The sequence below is a fragment of the Melospiza melodia genome, chromosome 9, assembly GCF_035770615.1.
Source record: "Melospiza melodia melodia isolate bMelMel2 chromosome 9, bMelMel2.pri, whole genome shotgun sequence".
Classification (NCBI taxonomy): Eukaryota; Metazoa; Chordata; class Aves; order Passeriformes; family Passerellidae; genus Melospiza; species Melospiza melodia.
Window position 1 is genome coordinate 9,851,393 of NC_086202.1, and position 19,901 is coordinate 9,871,293.

At 42.4% G+C, this 19,901-nt stretch overlaps 1 protein-coding gene across 7 annotated transcripts in view; it reads right to left on the reverse strand.

Moving 5' to 3' along the window:
* Window positions 1-19,901, reverse strand: part of RBM20 (RNA binding motif protein 20) — a 95,888-nt gene that overhangs the window by 9,516 nt on the left and 66,471 nt on the right. For 5 of the 7 annotated variants that reach the window (XM_063163212.1, XM_063163215.1, XM_063163214.1 and 2 more), the window contains 9 exons: window positions 12,777-13,956; window positions 11,096-11,157; window positions 10,847-10,938; window positions 10,410-10,501; window positions 6,382-6,525; window positions 5,324-5,455; window positions 3,455-3,534; window positions 1,962-2,646; window positions 9-107 (listed from right to left, as the gene is read on the reverse strand). In XM_063163212.1, coding sequence (XP_063019282.1) covers window positions 9-107; window positions 1,962-2,646; window positions 3,455-3,534; window positions 5,324-5,455; window positions 6,382-6,525; window positions 10,410-10,501; window positions 10,847-10,938; window positions 11,096-11,157; window positions 12,777-13,956 — 2,566 coding nt within the window. The remainder of the gene's footprint in view (window positions 1-8; window positions 108-1,961; window positions 2,647-3,454; window positions 3,535-5,323; window positions 5,456-6,381; window positions 6,526-10,409; window positions 10,502-10,846; window positions 10,939-11,095; window positions 11,158-12,776; window positions 13,957-19,901) is intronic. The other 2 variants (XM_063163213.1, XM_063163216.1) reach the window with 2 other exon arrangements.

Below are 19,901 nucleotides of genomic sequence, written 5' to 3' on the forward strand. Positions count from 1 at the left end.
TCACCAACCTTCTCTTTCCTTGTGTTTTCCAGAATCTCTCCAGATTCTTTTCCTTGCTTATTATCTGAAGGTGAGCTCTTCACTGGAACTTGCTCCTCTTTTTCAAGCTAAAATAAATACATATACATGTATACAACACACAGTGGTGCTCTAGTATGTTTCTATTCTGGGTTTAGAGAAGCAAAGTCACTCACAAGGTCACATTCTTTATTTCTAAAGTTTATGCAAGTCAACTAGGCTGTGGGAAAAGACCCAACAATAAATTCCGTTAGCAGAGCTGTACAAATAAGAATTAAGAAAAAGAATTTTAAACTAAATTAGAGGTGTAATTTATATCACAGAATTGGCTGAAAGACAGGTGGGGGAGAATGTCAATTCATTAAAATTTCCAGCCTCCACTCTTCTGTTCTCTACCCACATTTGTTATGTTGGCTCAGATATGGTAAGGAGAGCAGCAGTGTTAAACACTGCAGAAGACCTCGACTGTTTAGTTTATTGACACAGGATCAGTTGAAAATGGAATTGGTTGTACAGTTCATACTTGGGAAGAACAAAACCACAGTACTACCTCATACTTAGTAAAAGGGGGACAACGCAAAAAGTGAGTCCAAGACATACAAAACTATTTTTTCCTTTTAAAATAAATTACTAGCAATAGTCCCCAGAGAGGTATATCTTTAGCAAAGCCACTGTAAAACAACTTGGAAAACATGCAGAGGAGTGTGATTTGGGATGCTGTCTGACATTTCTCTCTGACGTCTCCTCCCAGGGAACCACACACCACAGTAAAACACCAGCCAAAGGAGAAAGATGATAAAAGGTGGTACAAACATGCTTATCTATGGCATGAGGCAGTGCTGCTGCTGGTTACAGACTAGTGAGTTACAAATCTAGGAAATTCCACCAACTTAGCCCCTCAGGAGAAGAAGGTCAACTGGAAACAACCAACAATGGCCCCGGCAGCACAAAGGCATAAGCAAGAGATGGAGCCCTGGTCTGCCAAGCATATCTGCAGGCTCCTGTGCCAACAGACCTGGGGGTGGATGGCAGCAGCTATCCCTGGGGGACTCCAGGGGTGGCAAGGTGGCCAAGAGCCAGTAACCAGATCCCCAAGGGGTGGGGATGTGAGTATGGGCTGTACTGAGACCGAGCAAATGAGGTATCTGGAGGTGTTCCCCCTCCTACTTCTTCCCAGTGGAGAATCAAACCACAAACATTGCCACTTTACCACTGGAAGTATTTCTCCAGAGATTGCATAATTTTATAGGTGAGCTGATTCAGTGGTTTCTGTCATGGGAAGAGATTTCTGCCAGAACATTGAAGGGAGTGGTGTGAATTATCCCTGCCAGCCACAGTTGAGGGTAGGCACACATGATTAATAGAAACAATTGCTCTGTTGAGTTATCCAGAAAGAAATGTTTCTCATTAAAAGTTCGTTCTCCATTTTAATAGTATAGCAACCACTTCCCTGTATAAATACTGTGCACCTCTTTAAAGTATTACTTAATTTCCAGATAACTCAATCCTCCTCACTGGCAGCAGAAGCAGGTGATGGATGCAGAAAGAGCAGCTATGGGGCATTCTGCACAGAGTTAGGAGGAGGACAATTGCCTCTTCACACACAACCTGCATGCAAATAGCAGACTGTCACTTGGTTTCATTTGCAGCTGTCTGACCCCATCCCCTCATTTGTTACCCAAAGGTTCTATGCTAGATACAAAATGATAATGTCCATATAACCAATACCACAAGAGTGTAATAGATCTGCATGGTCTGGGCAAAAGCACGGACAAGATGGCCTTCCAAGACTTCTTCTGTGACTACATTCCCTAATTTCATAATGGAAAAACATTTCACATTGCTGGCATCACACCCACAACAAATTCTCTAAGATATTTCAGAAAATGTATTACTTCACCACTTACACTTCCTCTTACATATAGTTTTAGATCTCTATTTACCTCGTTCTCAGGTGGTTTGGTTTCCTTTACATCACTGCCTTCAGCAGTAGCATCTTCTTGGTCTTTTTCAGCTTTCTTCACCTTATTCTTATCACTTTGTTTTTGCCTGGAGCCCTCAGATGCTTTGCTGTGCTTCTGTTCAGCTGCCTCCTCCCTGGCAGTGTCCTCACTGTAAGAATGCCTGCGTTCCCTTAACTTTGCCTCTTCCTTCCTCTTAGATCTCCCAGGTAAATCCTGCAGCTGCCTCTGAAACTTGTCAGATTTTGACTTAGAGGATTTTCTGTAATAATCATCTTCCCTGTTCTTGTAGCCAGACAAAGGGTGAAGGGACCCAGGGGAACCAGTCTTTAAGTATTTTTCTCGGTGTCCTCTGCCTCCTTCAAGCCGTTCATCCAAATCAAACTTGTCCAGTTGTCGGGAGTAATGTTTCCTCTCGTGTACCCACGTGTCAGCCCTGTCCCTCTTCTCGTCCCCATTCTCTCGCCATTCTCTGCTATCTCTTTCCTCTTCCCGTCGAGAGTAGGGGGACTGATCCCACGCGTCTCTCCCATTTCCCCAGTCGGTCCTGCCGGTCCCCAGCGGGCTGTGCGGGGAACTGCACGAGGTGAAGCTGGGCGTGTGGGACCGGGGGGACAGCGAGCGGCTTATGGGGCTGCGGGAGCGGGGCCTCTCGGTGCCGTACCTGCTGCAGGGGGAAAAGGCAGCTACTGAAACTGGCTGACCCACTGCTGTCTACCAATTCTTGTACACTGGAGGCTCATGGGGACTGCCCTGGGGACTGCGAACCTGAGACCCCAGGCCTTTCACAGACATGCACTGCACAGCTGCAAACAGTGAACGGGAGAAAAGGCAGTGTCATAGCCACAGAGCTTAACTAAATCCCCACAGAACTGTCAAGAATATATTCATTCATTCTTAAAAGCATCTCAGAAGGGTTTAGCATTAAAAGCTTATAATATGTTAATACCTTTACAATGACCCTAATGTGTATACCCATAATACTCACTCAGCTAGGGCATCTCTGACACAGAAGTGACAAAGACCACCTGTTTAAAAGAGATGTTTTTGGACTGTGATTCCTCTCCCATTTTGCTGAAAGTTCCAGAAGTCAGAGATATCAGAAATGTACCCAAATACATTTTAATCTGAACTGTCTCCTTCCCACTTGGTCTCAAAGCACCCCCAGCCTTTATGCTTTTCAGTCAACAGGGAGGAGAGTGGAAAAGTTTCATTTTTATGCTTTTCACATGCCAGACATACCTTCTGAGACATAATCAGTAGGAAAGAATTATTTTCATAACATGCACAGTTTCAATTGGATCTCATTATACAGGCCCTGTACCAACTATTAAACTGTATAAAAATAGATACTATATTATAAGTGAAATCCCAGTTAGGAAAGAAAATTAAATATGAGAGGGAAGTACACAGATAATGCTCCTTATATCTGCAGATTTACAGACTTTCAATTCCAAACTTTGGAGAAACTTTACCTGTCCACTTCACGCAGCAGGTCCCTCTCCCTCTGCGAGTGGATGTCCTGGATAATAGCAGCCACATTCTTACCGGGCTTCTAAAATAAACAAAGACACTGTTTAGCGCGCTGCCCTACTCTCCAAGCTGACACAGGTGATTTGTCCTTCAAGAAACAGTATCCATGCTTCACTGAATTATTCCAGAACTAGAAATACTTAGTTTCAGTGTTGTGGTTACACTCTCTTTTGCAGTTGCCTTCTCAACAGCACGATCAAAGCAGTAAAATGATACAAATGGAAAATTTGCTCCATTACGTTGTAGCAGTCTCTCCTCATATTTGGCTGCTCTAACAGGCTTTGAAAACTAGCTTGTTTTCAAACCTTGTTACACAATCACTACAGAGCATTTTCTAGGAACTGGATCTAAGAGGAAACAAACCAGACAAATTTTTCTGATACAGAATCAAATAGGTATAGCAGCCTATCTCTGATCCTCTAGGTATGAACTGCCTTCTCTTGATCTCAGAGTTATTCATTCTGGATTATAGCTCTAAAGGACTATGTTTAGACAAGGAGAGCTTCAGACAAGCTAAGTGCAAGATGTATCCTGGGGTGTTGATTACTCCTAGGTAGGATGCCCTACACAGGCTGGAGTGCTCACAATTCCTCAAACACTTGGAGCACACACAGATGAGCAACATAATCATGCAGGAACTCAGCAGTTTGTAGCAGTATGTGCTAGCTCATGACTATTTCCTTCTTGGTATTTTTATTTGCTTGCTTTCTTTTGCAAAGCAAAATGATTCCGTGACCTGAAAAATTGTCATTGGAAAAGCAGAAAAATCTTCCTGGAATCTAGGCAAACTATCACATTCCTCTGGGTAACTCCTGCCTCTCTGTCAATCTCCACCACCAAACATCTGAACCCCTCCCTATGCCACCATTAGGAAAGTCTGCCCTGATTTATGAACTTTTGGCAACTCATTTTAAGTCTCCTTAAGCTAGTATACACATACAGGAGAGAAAGAGGCTTTTCCAAAGGTCAAGTCAAACTATCCAAGTTCCTTTATTTTTTTTTTCCCCAAGGCTCATAAAGGACTCTTAACATTAAATTGGAACATTACAGAGCTGTTCTACAAAATAACTTTGTGCTGTGTTAGGTAATACAATATGGAGCTCTTAAGCTCTGCATTGCCAGTTCTGGTCCAAGTCACCATGAAATAAAATTACTCTCTTAGCATTACATGACAGTATATAAGCCTCTATAAATACTTTCACAAGAGCAGTGATCTCTGGACATCACTCAAGTGTCCAGAACAGAAGTGTCACACACTCTACAGAAAGTCTAAATAATATTGCTCTGGTTTGACTCTATGTTAAATGAAAAAAACCCTCATGTTTTATAACTTAGGTCATTCACAAAAAATAAAAAGAAATCAGTATTCTGTTTAGTCCTGTTACCACTGCTTGGTGTCAAGACTGCTATGGCTCAGGCATGGAAGCAGTGAAAAAAGTATTGTTCTGGGCTTAATGCCTGACTAAAAGGATAGAATAATCTTATTTTTGCTGACATGTTGTATCTTACACACGGCTGTGTTTTAGATCTTTGTTAGACCAAGGAGTCTGCTCACAATGAAGTTCAGGAGGGATTTTTGAAATAATGGTATGAAACGATCATAGAAAAAGGGGTTTCTTCCAAGAGTTACAATTTAGAATAAGAGCAAGTGTAAAAGATCAATAATATACACTGCTTAATTTATCTTTATTTCTTTTCCCATCATATTGAAGCATTAATTAGAAATCAGTAATCAGCAAGAATCTTTTAAAATGTATTCGCCAGATGTGCCATGGAAACTCATATAATTTGATCAAGAATGACCATCTTACCTTCAGCTGTAATTCCTTGTATCTTTTAGACATCCTAATAAGTAACTTGTCATCATTTATCATAGCAGGTTTTTCTTTGTAGTACTGTACCATGGCTTGGGCTGCTTCACTGTAAGCCATTTCCAGAAAGGCCTAGCACAAATGAAGAGAACTTTACAATCTATTACATAACTAAGAATACAAAGTAAAAGAGAGAAAAGGCAGCATAATAAATTTTCTCTGGATGCTTCTCATGCAAAATGTCTTGATAGTACAAAATTGGGTAGCTTTCCAGGCCTGAAACTGAGATTATAATAGTCCATTCCATTTCTCATTTTTTCTTTAACTGCAAATAATGGTTTCAAACCAGCTATTAAAGCCAATATGTCACCTTAGAAGATGGTTCAGTTAAAAACAAAATGACTGGTATCTAATCTTCCTTGACTGGCAGTGTTCAAGGCCAGGCTGGATGGGGCTCTGAGCAACCTGTTTAAGTGAAAGTGTCCCTGCCCATGGCAGGGGGTTAGAACTAGATGGTCTTTAAGGTCCCCTCCAACCCAAACCACTCTATGATTCTGTGATTTTTACACATTACAATCTCAAACATTTTCCACCAGCATGGATTCTACGTCCATCCATTTTGTCTGCTGCAGGAATGTGAGAGAAGATATTCTATTCTTACCAGCTTACACCACTGATACACTTAAGATACTTAGAGTATACTTAAGCTACTATAAAGAACAAGAGAAGTCTGAAGTAACGCTAACAAATGGCTGAGAGAAGGCAGGGAGTAATTCACTTTAAAAAAAATTAGTAGAAGTACAGATTCACAACACTTTTTCATTAAGATTGCCAGGATTTTTAAACAAGAACTTGTTTACATGTGGTCATGTTTACATCCTCATCTAATTCAGTGACCACCAACTTTTTTTTCACTTTGAGAGCAGACTTCATGTATTTAAGTTTCTATTACTAAATCAGAGGTTTCCCCCCAAAGACTGTCTTCGTGTTTATGTCTTTATATCTTTATGTCTTTTTGCCAACAGATGTCAACACTGGAAACCCCAAATGTACAGTACCTGATTAGTAGATTTCATGAGGATATAGTTGGTGACCTTTCCAAATGGGAGGCCCAGGTTAATGACATCATTCTCTGTGCAGCTTCCCTCAGGGAGGTTGCAAATGTGAACAACTCGACCCAATGTAGATTTCCTCTGGGGAAACTGGGGGAAAAAAACCCAACTTAAACCAATGTTTGTATGTTAGATATTCTCTCCACTAGATAACATCTTACATTTCTGCAAAAAAATGATATGCTCTGCTCACCTGCTATTAAGAAAAAATATTCTTTAAAACTTGCATTTTACAATCCTGGTTTAGAAGTACAAATGGAAATGGAAATGTTTAGCTGCAGTCCAATGGAGTCTCCGTCCCTGGACTTTGCAAAGTCCAGAGAGGATTTCTAGAAGGCCGACACCTCCTTCTAACAGGATCAACAATACTCCTGCAAAAACTAACTACTCACTGCAGTCCTTGCTGAATTTATGGATATTGGAAATCACTGCATGGGTGTTCAGGATAGCAGGGACTAAATTAAAATCCTTCTTCATGGAACACACAGGGTGGGGGGTAAAAGTGATCCCACCGGACTTGTGAGAGGACACACAGCTGTACCTGGGGTTAGAAAACCTGCTACTTTTCCCTCTAACTGCAACAACACACAGGAAGAAGGACTTCCCCCTGCAGGCACAGTGAGCAGTGGACATGCAGAGACGCAGAGCTCCCGAACTGGGCTGGCAAAGGCACAAAGCACTGGAGTGGTGATCACTTCCCAAGGGTAGAAGTCTATTTTGGAGTGCTGGGGCAGTTCTGAAAGAGCTGCCCATCTCCCTGGCATGGGAAGCAGGCTCTACACTCCCTGTGCAAAAGGCATCAGGGTACAGCCAGAGAGAATGTTAATTTACCATAGCTAATGACAAGCAAAACGTCACTCACACAGGATTAAATCTTTTCAGACTACCTCCATGTTTATGACCTCTCCATTAGGATTTTACTGAAGAAGTAACTCTACCTTCATTTAAAATTGTGCCATTCAAGGGAAGATGCAAATCATGTAATCTTGTGGGATCAAGTTCACCAGAGCCATCACAAATGTTTGGCTTGTCAGCAAGTTCACAAGTTACAGAGCTAATGTTATCTTATTTACACCTCCATCCTGTTGCCTTCCCCTCAGACTTCACCACTTAACCATTTGTGTATTTTTGCTGCATTAGAACCCTGCATTACACAGTGATCTGCTACTGAGCTTGCATCTCACAGAGCCCACTCAGGTGCGTAAGGTAAGTCAAAAGAGAAGTGCAAAAGTCCAGAAGTTAGGTTTTTATTCTGGCAGAAAAATAACAAAGACCTGATCCTGAAAAAAGATGAAGCAATTAACTCCAATTGAACAGAAAAGGTAGTGATGTCTGCACACATCTGTTAAGGCAGCATGTAGCATCGAAGAACACTGCTACAGCTGGAGAAAAAGGAAACATTAAATGCAGTCCCAGTGTAAGAACACTCCAGATCACCAATCACCTTCTGTTTGTTTTGTTGGATCTGTTAAAAGATGATATGTAAGAGTCAATTGGACTAGAAAGGCTCAGCTCTTCAGTGCCTTGGCTCCAGAGCCCACGTTCCCACACACAGCCCTCAGTACATTAAATCAAACAACTGTAAGACATTGCCACTTCCCCACAATTGGCAATGGCTTAAATGAAAATGCTATGCCATAAACCTGCTGTAGTTCTTGATTAAGAAGTGGTCACATACTCGTGCCAGAAGCCAACAGGCTGCACCAAGCAATAATCTTGTCAGCTGATTGCAGTTAAACTGGATCCATTCATTAAACAGAGCTGTAAATCATGGCCAGAAAAGGAATATACCCTTCCCATATCTACAATCAGGAAGTTAGAGGAGCTGTTACATGCCAGGTGTTGCATGTAATTTTCAGTAATACTCAAAGTTAACTTTCTTGGCAACCAATATCTACAAGGGGTTACCAATGCAGCTGCATGGCTATTAAAAAACCACAAATCTAAAAAAAAATTATGTACAACAGCAAAATGTACCTCATATTAATTACAATATTATTTCACTCATCCAATCTGGTGATTTTTAATTACAGTTGTTTTCTTACATTTGTTGTTGCTGCTTCTTGCTTTTCAAATTCTTTATCCCTTTCTTGAGCTTCACATGAAATTTTTTTACAAAGATAGTAAGAAACTGCCAATCTCATCCCTGCAGTGCTAATGGCTCACCACGCCCCAGTGAAGACTGGTAGCACTTGCCTTTTACAGAGGGATAGAGTTATTTGCAGATGGACAGCACAGAGCAAGCTCTTCCAGAAATCTGAACACTTTGTTTATGATTACATGCAGGGTCAAGTGTAATCTCCTACTGCTCAGTTAAATGGCAGCAGCTTAGCTGAAAGTGAATACTACCATGCAAAGGTGTAATAAATTATAAGCCACCTGGGTTGCAGAGTGAATGACAGCTGGCAAACTCAGTCTTAACACCTCTAATATAGCTCCCTGTTCATCCAATAGGCTTCTGAAGAAAAAAGGGATTTACAGCATCCAGGAAAATCAAAGTTATTGTTTCTTTTATGTCTCAAAATACTGCAGGTCATTCAGAAGAGGACTTCTTCAGGCAGCTTAAATGATAAATAGTGACAGATTCTAAAGAGAAATTACACTGGTATTAGCAGTGATTTCATTTGTTGCGAAGTTGACAGACATGATGAAAAGGAACATTCCTCTGCGCCCACTACTAGTCCACCTCTGACCTTGGAGGCAGCTGTCATGAGCAGCTCTGCTCTTTGCTGGCCTGCACTCACAGTGCCTGTGACAGGCAGAAGCTGAAACCCCTTCAAATAACCTCTTGCACAGTAAAAACTGCACTGTAGAAAATTGGCTGGATTAAGGAAATCTGGGTGAACTTTCTGCAAGCAGTGCCTGATGAACTCCAATGAACTGGAGTGCCACAGGGACACAACTCAACCTGGCTTTTCAGTGTCTGAGACCACATTAGGAGAGATATATACATAAAAGTTAACAAGGTGAAAAGTTGAACCCCTGGATTACTGCTGCTATTCCATGAACGCCCTAACATAAGTCTTTGGTGTGTCCAGCTCTAGTTGTAGCTTTCTGATATGTGATGAGTTTCATTTTATGAGTTTCATAAGCCTAACAACTTTGTATTTTCATTATGAATATGGTTTGCTTTTATTTGCCTTTTTTTTCCACTTTTAAAATGTTTCTGCTTTGTCAGTGTAAGAACTCCTTTTAATGTTGGTTCTTTTTTCTGGCATTTTTTGACTATAGAGCTAGGAATTCAAGTGTGCATTAGAGCAATATAAAACTGGGTACCTGTGCTGAAAGCAGGCAGGGACTAATAAACCTAAACCATGGAAGGCTCCACATCAAAACAAACTTGCTGAAAGGCTACCAGTGACAGCAGAGGATATAAATACTACACTAAAATAAACTAAACTAAAATACACTAAAAAGGAAAAGCTAATCCAGTATAATGAACTGATCTGGGACCTCCAGGAGAATAACAGTGAAGCTGCAGCCACTCTCCATGCCACTGTTGCTACCTGGGAGAAGGACCTCAGTGTGAGAGAGGCAGAGAGCAATTGCTACAAATAACCAGAGAGATAGAAGGTTGTTCTATGGGCTCAATATTGAAGGTAACTCAAAATTAATCCAAATCTTCATCCCAAACTGAAGCTGACCTTCCTGGGTCAAAAAGACTCAGATAATGGGGGAAAAAAGTCAATGGAAAACACACACAAACCTATTTACCAACCTCCCCAAATAACTCTGACAAGCAAACATCTGTTAGCACTGGAAAAAACAAAGCAAAACAAAAACTACAATCAAGTTCATATTTGGTCAAAATCAAAAGCATAAAAGAACTGTAGGGAAGTTGAAATAACATTCATATTCAGACTACTGCCTAAAAGAAAGCCTTCAGGGTTTTAATTCCAGTAAGCAGAAGTGGCTTCTACAAGAATCTTCTACAAGAAACAGAGACATCAATTTGCTTAGGTACTCACTCTTACCCCTGATGGAGGAGAAGAAAATGTAGGACCTGGCTGGCCAAAGGATCTTCCTGGTGTAGCGATAAAGGAGGTGCCAACATTTGGTGGATAATCTAAAGAATGGATTACACACATTTCATTAAATCTTGGCTCATATTAATTGCATTAATGTGCTCAGTAAACAATGCCCCATTTACATAGTAAATAATTTTATAGTCTCTACACCAAATTATACACTGTTTTGTTGTAGCATGAAAACTAGTTATTGTTTGAAAGAAAAATAAATTCATATTTCAAAGGACACAGTATTGGCTTTCATTATTTTGTGCACAACTTCTCAAAATTTTTCCTTTGAAACTTTTATCACATTTCATTTTAAAAACACAGTTCTCCTCAGAGACTCATTTCCCCTTCAATTAAAAAAAGTGTTTTTAACTACTGCACATACAATCATTCACCTTCGATACTTGATGGATTGAAAACTGCTGCATTATTTGGTGATAAATGCAATGTTCCATCTGCTGAGCTTAACATACACCGGATACCAGTGCTGGAAAAGAAAGAAAAGAACTTTAGGGACATGCATGATATACCAAAAACATTAAAGCTTCATTGTTAGGCAGTAAATTCCCAGTGGAAAACCACTGAAGTAATGGATATTCGGTTAGAAATTCACTTTGAAGAATTCATTTTAAAATAATACTTACTTATCTGAAAAAGCCATACATTTTTGAATGTGAAGACTTCCCTTAATGTGCTGATCCCAGTCCTACGTTGAAACAAAGAGACAATGAACACAGGAAAAATCCTGAGACAAATTTACAAAAGATTATTCTTCCATTCAGTTTACCTTATTCTAAAACCAATACTGAGATGCTGAAGAAACCATGTGATGTCAGAGCCAAGCACACCTTCAACCAGTGCATTTACTGATTCATTAATTGAATATTATCAATTATTTTACAAAAGAAAACCTTCTCTGTATTAGCTTTTAAATTCAGTGTATTTCTAGTAATGAAGCTATTTAATTCTTGCTGAAGACCTCATCCTGCAAAGTGCTAAGCACCTTCAATTCCTGCAATGTCTGTAAAGAACGTGTTCAGTATTCAAGGCAGCCAGGACAGTGCTTATTATTTCACTAGATCAGCAACATTTGTGAAAGTACACTTAGCTATTTACATTTCTATGATTCAATTGAGGCAGGCATTAAACACCAACTAACAGATCTCCTGAAACTCACTGCAATGGCATTCCCCCTGCACTTTTTAAGTGTTCAATGAAAAAAACAAATGCCCAGCATGCCCTAGACAGGGTCTGCTTCAGCCCAGCACCACAAGCTGCAGTAAACAAAGCAAAACACTTTGTAAGCCATTGCTAAAAGACTAAAAAGTAAACATGAAAGCAAATATATTCAAATACCCCAAATCCCCAGGTTTTTTAGGGATCAGGTACTATTTAATCTGCTGGTCATTTTCCTTCTTACATACATGCTGTTATAATTTTATTGTCAGGCCACCATCAGCATGAGAACACATGCCTTTGTGGTTAGGTGCTGGTCCTGTGATGTGAGAGAAAAGGTCACAAGCACTTGTTGAGCAGGGCTCACCAGGAGGCCAGAACAACCATGGATGGCTGTGGGGCTCAGAGGGCCACTTAAGTGGCCTTCTCCAGACCTGACCTAAATAACGTGACCTACAACACACTGCCTGGGAAACTAGGAAGCTGTTTCTTGAGGGTGAGGTTGAATTTGGAGCTCCCTTGGTAATATGAACAAAAAAGTGAGAGAGAGCACAGTCTGTACTACATGTGCAGAGCTTTCTTGCTTTCAGGTCAAAGTCCCTGGGGACCCTGAGACCTAATTTTCTTGTGAGACACAAGGAGGAAAAATTTCCTACAGAGAAATAGTTAAAATAAGTTTATAAAAAAAATATGTTGGTTTGTTTAAGAAAGCTGCTTCCATGAGGCTGTGTTAGGCGGAAGCCTTTGGGATCGGAAAAAGAGAAGCAGATGAAACTACAGACATGGGGTTGCAACACTGGCTTGAGTACTGGGGGATCAGCTTCAAGCTCCTCCCTGCCTCACTTTGGGCCCATGAGGTGAGCTAGGACATAGCTCAGACCTCACGTTTTTACATCAGTGCTGTAATCTCACCATCTTTCACGGCAGCATGTGGAACAAAACCCGATCTCGAAGCCCCAGTAACTGCCATGAAACAGATGTACCATGGCCTCAGCAAAACTAAGGCCTTTTGTTTCTTTGTCTCTCAGGGCACCTCTGTGGTGATGGACACTGGCAGTGAGGGGTGGCAGGAGCTGGTGGCCAGATCAGTCACCTGACAGCCTGTCCAAGGGTCTGACCCATGCCCAGGGACGCCCTCAAACCACTCACCTTCAGATCGAAGATCTTCTTGTCGCACAGGGCGCAGATGTGGGGGAAGTGGAGAGGGGCCACACCGCGGAGGTCGCCAAGCTGGTGCGGCGGCAGGGAGCGGGTGGGCAGGTCGGGCGTGCCGCCACTGCGCTCCTCCTTCTGCCTCATGCGAGGGCTGCCGAAGCTCTGCGCGCTGTGGTTGAGGCGGCCGAAGGCGGGGGGGGCGGCCGTGCTGAACTTTGTGTCAGGTGTCGGCTCTTCGGGGTTGTACAGCTCGTTTCTTATTTCATACTGCTGCTGACTCGCTGACGGCCACAGGCTGTCGCCGGGCATGAGGTCAGGCTTGTTTTGGCTGGGGAAATTAGGGATATTTTCCCACTGGTTGCTTGTACTGCTGCCATGCAAGACAGGGCCGGGATCTCCTTTCGGATGGGAGCCCGTGTGTGGGTCGCTGGGGAAGGCCCGTGCTGCACCGTGCTGTGCTGCTGCCCCGTAGGACTCCTTGGGAAATGTCGCTGCCGCCTCGTGCTGCAGCTGGCCGGGAGCCCCAAAGTGACTCTCGTAGCGCGGCCCTGCTGCTGGGGTGGCAGTGTGGGTGCCGCCAGCAAGGAAGCTGTGCTGGCTGGACTGTTCCCCCTCTGAGGCGAATGCCTGAGAGGTGGCAGTGACAGCATTTTGCTTGTTGTACTCATAAAAGCCCCCTGCAGCAGTAGATGTGGAAGCCCCTGCCTTGCTGAGACCCACCACCACGGGTTGCTGGCCGGAGGTCGGAGCCATGACACTTCCAAAGGGATTCATGACGATTGCGTTGGGCGCCTGGGCCTGGACGGCTCCCAGACCTCCCCCTGGGGCAGCTAAGCCCGGGCTCTGGGCAGAAAAGGCAATGCCACCAGAGGGAAACCTCGTGCCAGCGATGCCAGGCCCCTGGGGCGGGCCTGCGCTGTGGCCCTGCGGGGCGCTCATCACCGTGGGGTGCCTCAGCTGGTTGAAGAGTGGCTGTGACATGGCCACTTTGGAGAGCACCTGGTTGAGGACAGTGGCAGCGGCTGGGTTGTTGGTGACAGCAGTCTGAGCCAACTTCAGCCTGTGGAGCGTGAGCTGTGCCTGGAGTTGTGCCAGCTGCAGGCTCGCCGGCGAGGGGAGCAGGGGGCTCGGGGCGCCAACAGAGAATGGACTCTTCTCCAGGAGTTTGGCAGCACTGCAAAGGATCAGCATCTGGGTTAGCCAAATTCACCCCACACCTACCTACGCCCAACTCCTGTGAAAGCCCAGCATGGGATACACAGCTGCTGCCAGAGGTTTAGTGTATCCAAACTCAGGGAAAGCAAAGGCCATACAGGCCCTCCCACACCGTCCCCAAATCAGCAATTTTCCCCCTTTTCTGCACTTCATGCAACCTGCAGCCCCCCTGCTGAGACATCACTGATCCTGACTGATTTTGTGATACCTTCATTATTCTCTTTTCCTACAAAGCAGGTAATGTGAAGAAGAGGACATCAAATGGGATTTTAAAGCCAGCCCCTCAGGTATTTCCCACCTAGCACATCTGGCTGCATAAAGCAAGAGAAAATATTCCACATGCATTTATTTTGTTTACAGTCCTTGTGTTATTAATCTGAACAGCAGCTTGTTCTGTAACAAAGCCTATAGTTTTGCAAATGCAAATATAGAGGATGAAAAAAGTGAATGAGAAGCAACTACAAACAAGCTGTCCTCAAGAGTATTCCTTGTTCAGCTAGAATCAAAGACAAAATTTCTGCAGTGCCAGCTGGTGAAAATCAAGGTTTTATACTTCCTAGAAATAAGAGGTACACTCAGCGTTGTCCTTCAAGTCTCATACATGGGATGAGTAAATTATTGAATTGCCTGCTTGAACTCCAGAGCTGGGAAAACAGAAGATTAATTTTTCAGGCATATGGTGGTTTCTTGCTTTGGGAAACACCTTTGAGATATCTCACCAATTCCCAGCACCACCACCAAACTATCATTTTCATGCTCCTACTGGAAAAATGTTATCCTTCACTTTCCACCACCTCTGCTCACAGACAGCACAGCTACTCATTGCATTACAAATGGCTGTTCATTCTGACAGTGAGAGCAGAGAACACTCATACAACAGGGACGTGGTCCAAAGCTCAATTAATTTATATTGTAAAAATGTATTGAGTTTCAATTGAGGCCTTTCAAAGTAGCAGGAACCATGCATCAACCACCACGCAACCCTCACTGTTAATAATTGGCCAATTTGCTAAACTGCATGGATGAAGCTGCAGTTAATGATAAATGTCTTGTCAGCATGCTACATTTGAAAACCACAAATTAGGAAAACATCTGCTTAAATCCAAAGTATGACTAAGAGAAAATGAATGGGTTTCATATTTAACATTTAACTTCCACTAGCAACTGCAAGGCACATCTGTCTCCCAAAACACAAACCACCGTTTGGATAAATGCATCATTATGTAATGACACGACTCCCTGCCAGCACAGGCTGACACCAGTGCTCAGCTTCAGAGCTGAGGTGCCTTTTGTTTCCCCGTGTGGTTTCCATCACTTACTCTCTGACTTGCACTTACAACCCAGTTTGCTGTAAATTTGATTATGGATGAGAGTCAGTGTGCAAGTACAGTCAAAACAGCATGGAGAGCCTCACAAACCCCAGCCCGGGAGATCCTGAGGACGCACAAAGCTGCTGAGGAGTGCATGTGGTGAGAGGGGATGCCACAATGGCACATGCACTGTCACTGCCACCGGGGGCCATGGCATGGCCCTGTGCCTAGGCTGTATTGTGCCACCAGCATCTGGAGTGTCCAGACTCATGGTGTGTTTTCTGGCATTTACCACAGGCCTGACAACAGTTTTATTTTATAGCTAGTTATACCCTTTGTTCTTTAAGTAGCTGCAAAACTCTTTAAAAAACTTTTACAAAGCATGCAAATAAGATCTGCCCAGTGGTCTCAAAAAGAAAAGCCAGGAGCATATAATGTTTTCAGCACAGGAGCCACAGATGACTCCTGCTCCCAGCAATCTAATTCCACTGTGCTGCAAGCCTACGCAGCAGCGTGCCTATCCCAACAGCTGCAGCCACTCCCCAGCTCTGGTGGTTACCTGCTGGATACAGGCACAGGCTCCCTCTCCAGAGAAACCTTCTCACTTGACACTGCCACAAGCCCTGAAGCTGCCTCAGCCTCCTCATGTCTTGACCAAGTTTGGAACATTGTTTCCAAGAACCGGCACCCCCAGCTGGGCAATGCTCTGGGTGCTGGCTCTCCCCAGCTCTGTGCTTGCTCCTGGGATCTGCTGCTGGGTATGGGGAAGGCAAGGCCTGGAGTGCCCTGCACAGCCGCACTGGAAATGCTCTGGCCACTTCAGACCAACAGCCTTTGGACCCTGCTGTGGAGCAGGGCAGCACCAGCCCCTTGTACCTGCTGGCTCCATCCTGGATTGCAAGCCAGCAGGCCAAACCAAGGAGAGACTGGGGCTCCAGGAAACCTTACCGAAAATGAACCCATTGTATGGTATGTTGAGTACCATGTGGCATTCACACCATATGGCATTCACACCACGTGGTACTCAACCATATGGTTGTATGAAGAAGCCACAGCCTCCAATCCACTTAGAGAGGGACAGAATAAGAAGGAACAGTTGTTCCCATGCACCAATAGGTTTGGGAATGGCCAAACCCTCAAAATCCATGTCTATTATGAATTTCCAGATTTCAGGGTGTTTCGGGTTGCGAAGTTTATCCTCCCACAGCCGAAACAGAATATTTTATCATCTAACCAAGGCAAAGAAGGAAGTGCTTGTTCTTGGGTCAGTGGGAAAGCAGATATAGAGATAGAAGGTTGGAGAAGAGCTGTACATAAAGCATCTTTTAGACACATACCCAGATTTAAGGATTTCTGTTCTGTTGTGAAATACATGGTGCAAAAGATATACCGGGCCAGCGTGCACAGCTTTGAAAGTTTCTTTCTTTCTTTCTATTCTGCTACCACAACGTTTATGTATTTGATAACATAATTTTGTAAATAATCTTGCTACAGACTTACTAACCTGCTGGAAAGTGCAAACACAAGGTGAGGATAGCACTCAGCTAAGGTATTTTGTGGGTGCCATTCCCCATTTGGACACACTTCCCACCCCCAGCTCATCCTCAGGTTACTGAAAGGCAGCCCCCAGCTGCTTGTGGGGGGTCTCTGCCACAAGATGATTGAAAGCAGCTGAATGAAGCTCTCAGGGAATTGGCCTGCGTCAGACATAGTTAGCTCTATCCTGTGCAAAACATTCCCGATTATAAGGTCAGCAATGTAAAAAGTAAACAGAACTTGTCCTCTGCAATTATTTATTTAACACCCGCTGTACAGCTGGCCTACACCAGCACCACTAGGAAGGCCAGAAATGGTCTTTCTTTGCTGAAATAATGACAGGCAGGAGCGCTGCCACACCGTTTCAACAAAGAAATCCATAGCCCAGACAAGTTTTCACACAGCTCTGAGAGACGGGAGTTGAAATTGTACATTGATATCGCAGCACTCACAATGGGATTGCAAACACTGGCAAGGTCATATCACCATAAATCAATTCAGCCCACCTGCTATCCCTGTAATCTTTATTATGCTTTTAGTATCCAGGAACAGTGTCAGAGGTAAGGTATCTAGATGGCTGGATTATTTGAGCAATCCTGTCTACAAGAGTGATGAAAAGGTTGACCACAAAACATGTCTATTAGAACAGACCAACAACCTGGAGCTTGATTTTCAACTGATAAAACTAAGGGTTTCACAATGCTGCCCAGCACCTTTCAAAATTAGGAAAGAAAAAAAAAATCTGGACTAATAAATTAATGATCTGAGTTACAACTATTTATATATTCACAAATATTTGAAATGCTGCATAAGGTGTGAATTTGAATACTTTTTAAAAAAAATCTAATTCATAGCAGTGCAGAATTTTTCTTGTCTCTTCCATGAATCTTGCATATATTCTAAGATTTTTGCATTCCCTCCCCAAGACATGCCTTTACATATAATTACACCTACCCGTCAAAATATTCGCAAGAGAAATTTTTAATAATTTTTGTTCCAGAGTGTGCCTTTTTTTTCCCCCAAGCAGTCTGTATTATTATGTTAAAAATTCAGAATTAAAATGACAAGAACATTAACATACCCAAGTATCCTAAATGCATCCTCACTCTGCACTAGTACAGTATTAGATTTAAATGTGTGCAGTAGCATGCTGGTTTTTCTAAAGCTGCTTCTGAATCAGTTAGCAAACTTTAAATTAATGATTCAGGACTCCTGAATACATCACACAGAACCATCTCCTAATTATGCAAGCACAAAATAATTCTGTTATGCAGAAAGGTGAACATATCCCTTCCCTGTAATGTATCACTTATGAGAAATATACCAGGCTGCCTTCTCTAAACTCATCCAAAACAATTGCCACTGTACTAAAAAAGCAAATATGCCTCAAAAATATACAAATCAACTGTTTGATGATGAAGTTAGCAAGATATTAGCAGTAGACGTAGTTTTCAAATTAAAATGCATAATTTGACAGCACTTCATTAAAACTGCATGCTTGTATGTGAGGACAGAATCCAGCCTCTTGAACACAAGGGAACTACAACATCATATTTCAAACACTGTTAGGAGTAAAGACAAAGTTCAGCAAATTCCACAACATATATTAATGATAATAAAATTATTATAATTACATTTAATATAATGCTGTTTTGCTGATCTTATTAATAATACAGGATCTATATTCATTTTTGCTTGTTGAATAAATCCAGCACTTATACCAACAAAGACTGGAGCACTGGTTGAAAATGAACTCTGGAAATTTCTCCTATATTCTTAGGTTGTTTCTGGCTGATATTAAATAACTGCTTATTTTCCCTTCATCTCCACAAGAAGTTGTTTTGTTGGGTTTTTTTTGTTTAAGTAAAATGAATTTTTTTGTCATAAAAGCTTAGAAAGACTGCTGAAAGATGATAACCCTTCACCTTCATAATTTAAACTCTGAAATCATCTACCACCAAACTTTTTTTTCCTGAGCTCTGGTTAGAAATTATAAAAAAAAGATATCATGTTTCCCAGTAAGTTCAGCTAATGATGGGGAGCACTAAAAACCTTAAGCTACTTTAATACATGTATAAGCTGCAAGTAAAACCTTTCTTATCCCAAATAATGATTTCTAAAGCCTTCCATTACACTACTGAGAGAGGAAAATAAAACATCAGCCAATGTATACATGTGCATTGCCAAGTGAGTTTTGCATGTTTGGCAATGCTAAACTCTACCACCCAGACAATTATCTAACCTAACAGTTATCTAGAAGATGAAATGTAAAACGTTATCACAGAACTGCTAACCCTGATATTTACAAAGCTAATGGGAGTTAAGTGCTTGCCTCCTACCAAGAGTCCTTGTGCTTGTGTTTTGGCTTGAAACTTTGAAGCCAAAATGTTCTCTTGCCAGGTAATTTTCACTAAGAAAGGAACAAGATAAAAGGGCAAAACACAGTAGCTTTGTCTTGGATAACAGTTCTTTGTTTTGATCACAGAAATAAAATTGGAAGTGATCTTAGAAGGATGGTTAGACCAGTTGCTGAAGCAGGATCAAGCTGAACTCAACCACTTGGGACATATTTGTTTAATCTGCTCTTAGGAAGCTACTTTGGTGGATATTCCATGACCTTCAGGGTCAAATTGCTCAAATCCCCTTAATTTTATAAAACTCATTAGAAGCCTATGGTGGCTGTCTGCTGACACCCTAAGCCCATCATCCCATGCCCACAGAGAAGGGCTTCTCTTACCTGTAGCTGCTGCTGCCATATCTTCTCTGCAATCATCCCAGCTCCCTTCTCTACACATTTTGTGTGCTGCACTTGTTTGCAAACCCCAGGCTGATTGCTTTTCTTTATAACAGCACAGCCCTGTGGTTCCCTGTTACACCCAACCCCTTTCCTGAAGGGATATTGCCCAGATATGCTGGTTGGGAGGAATCTTGGGAGCTCAGGCGGTCTGACTTTCCACACAATAAGGACTAGCTCAGTCCTTGCTTTTTTTGACTGTCCAAAGGATTAATTGTATCACAATTTCATTTTATCCTCATCACTATTGCATCCATATTAGAT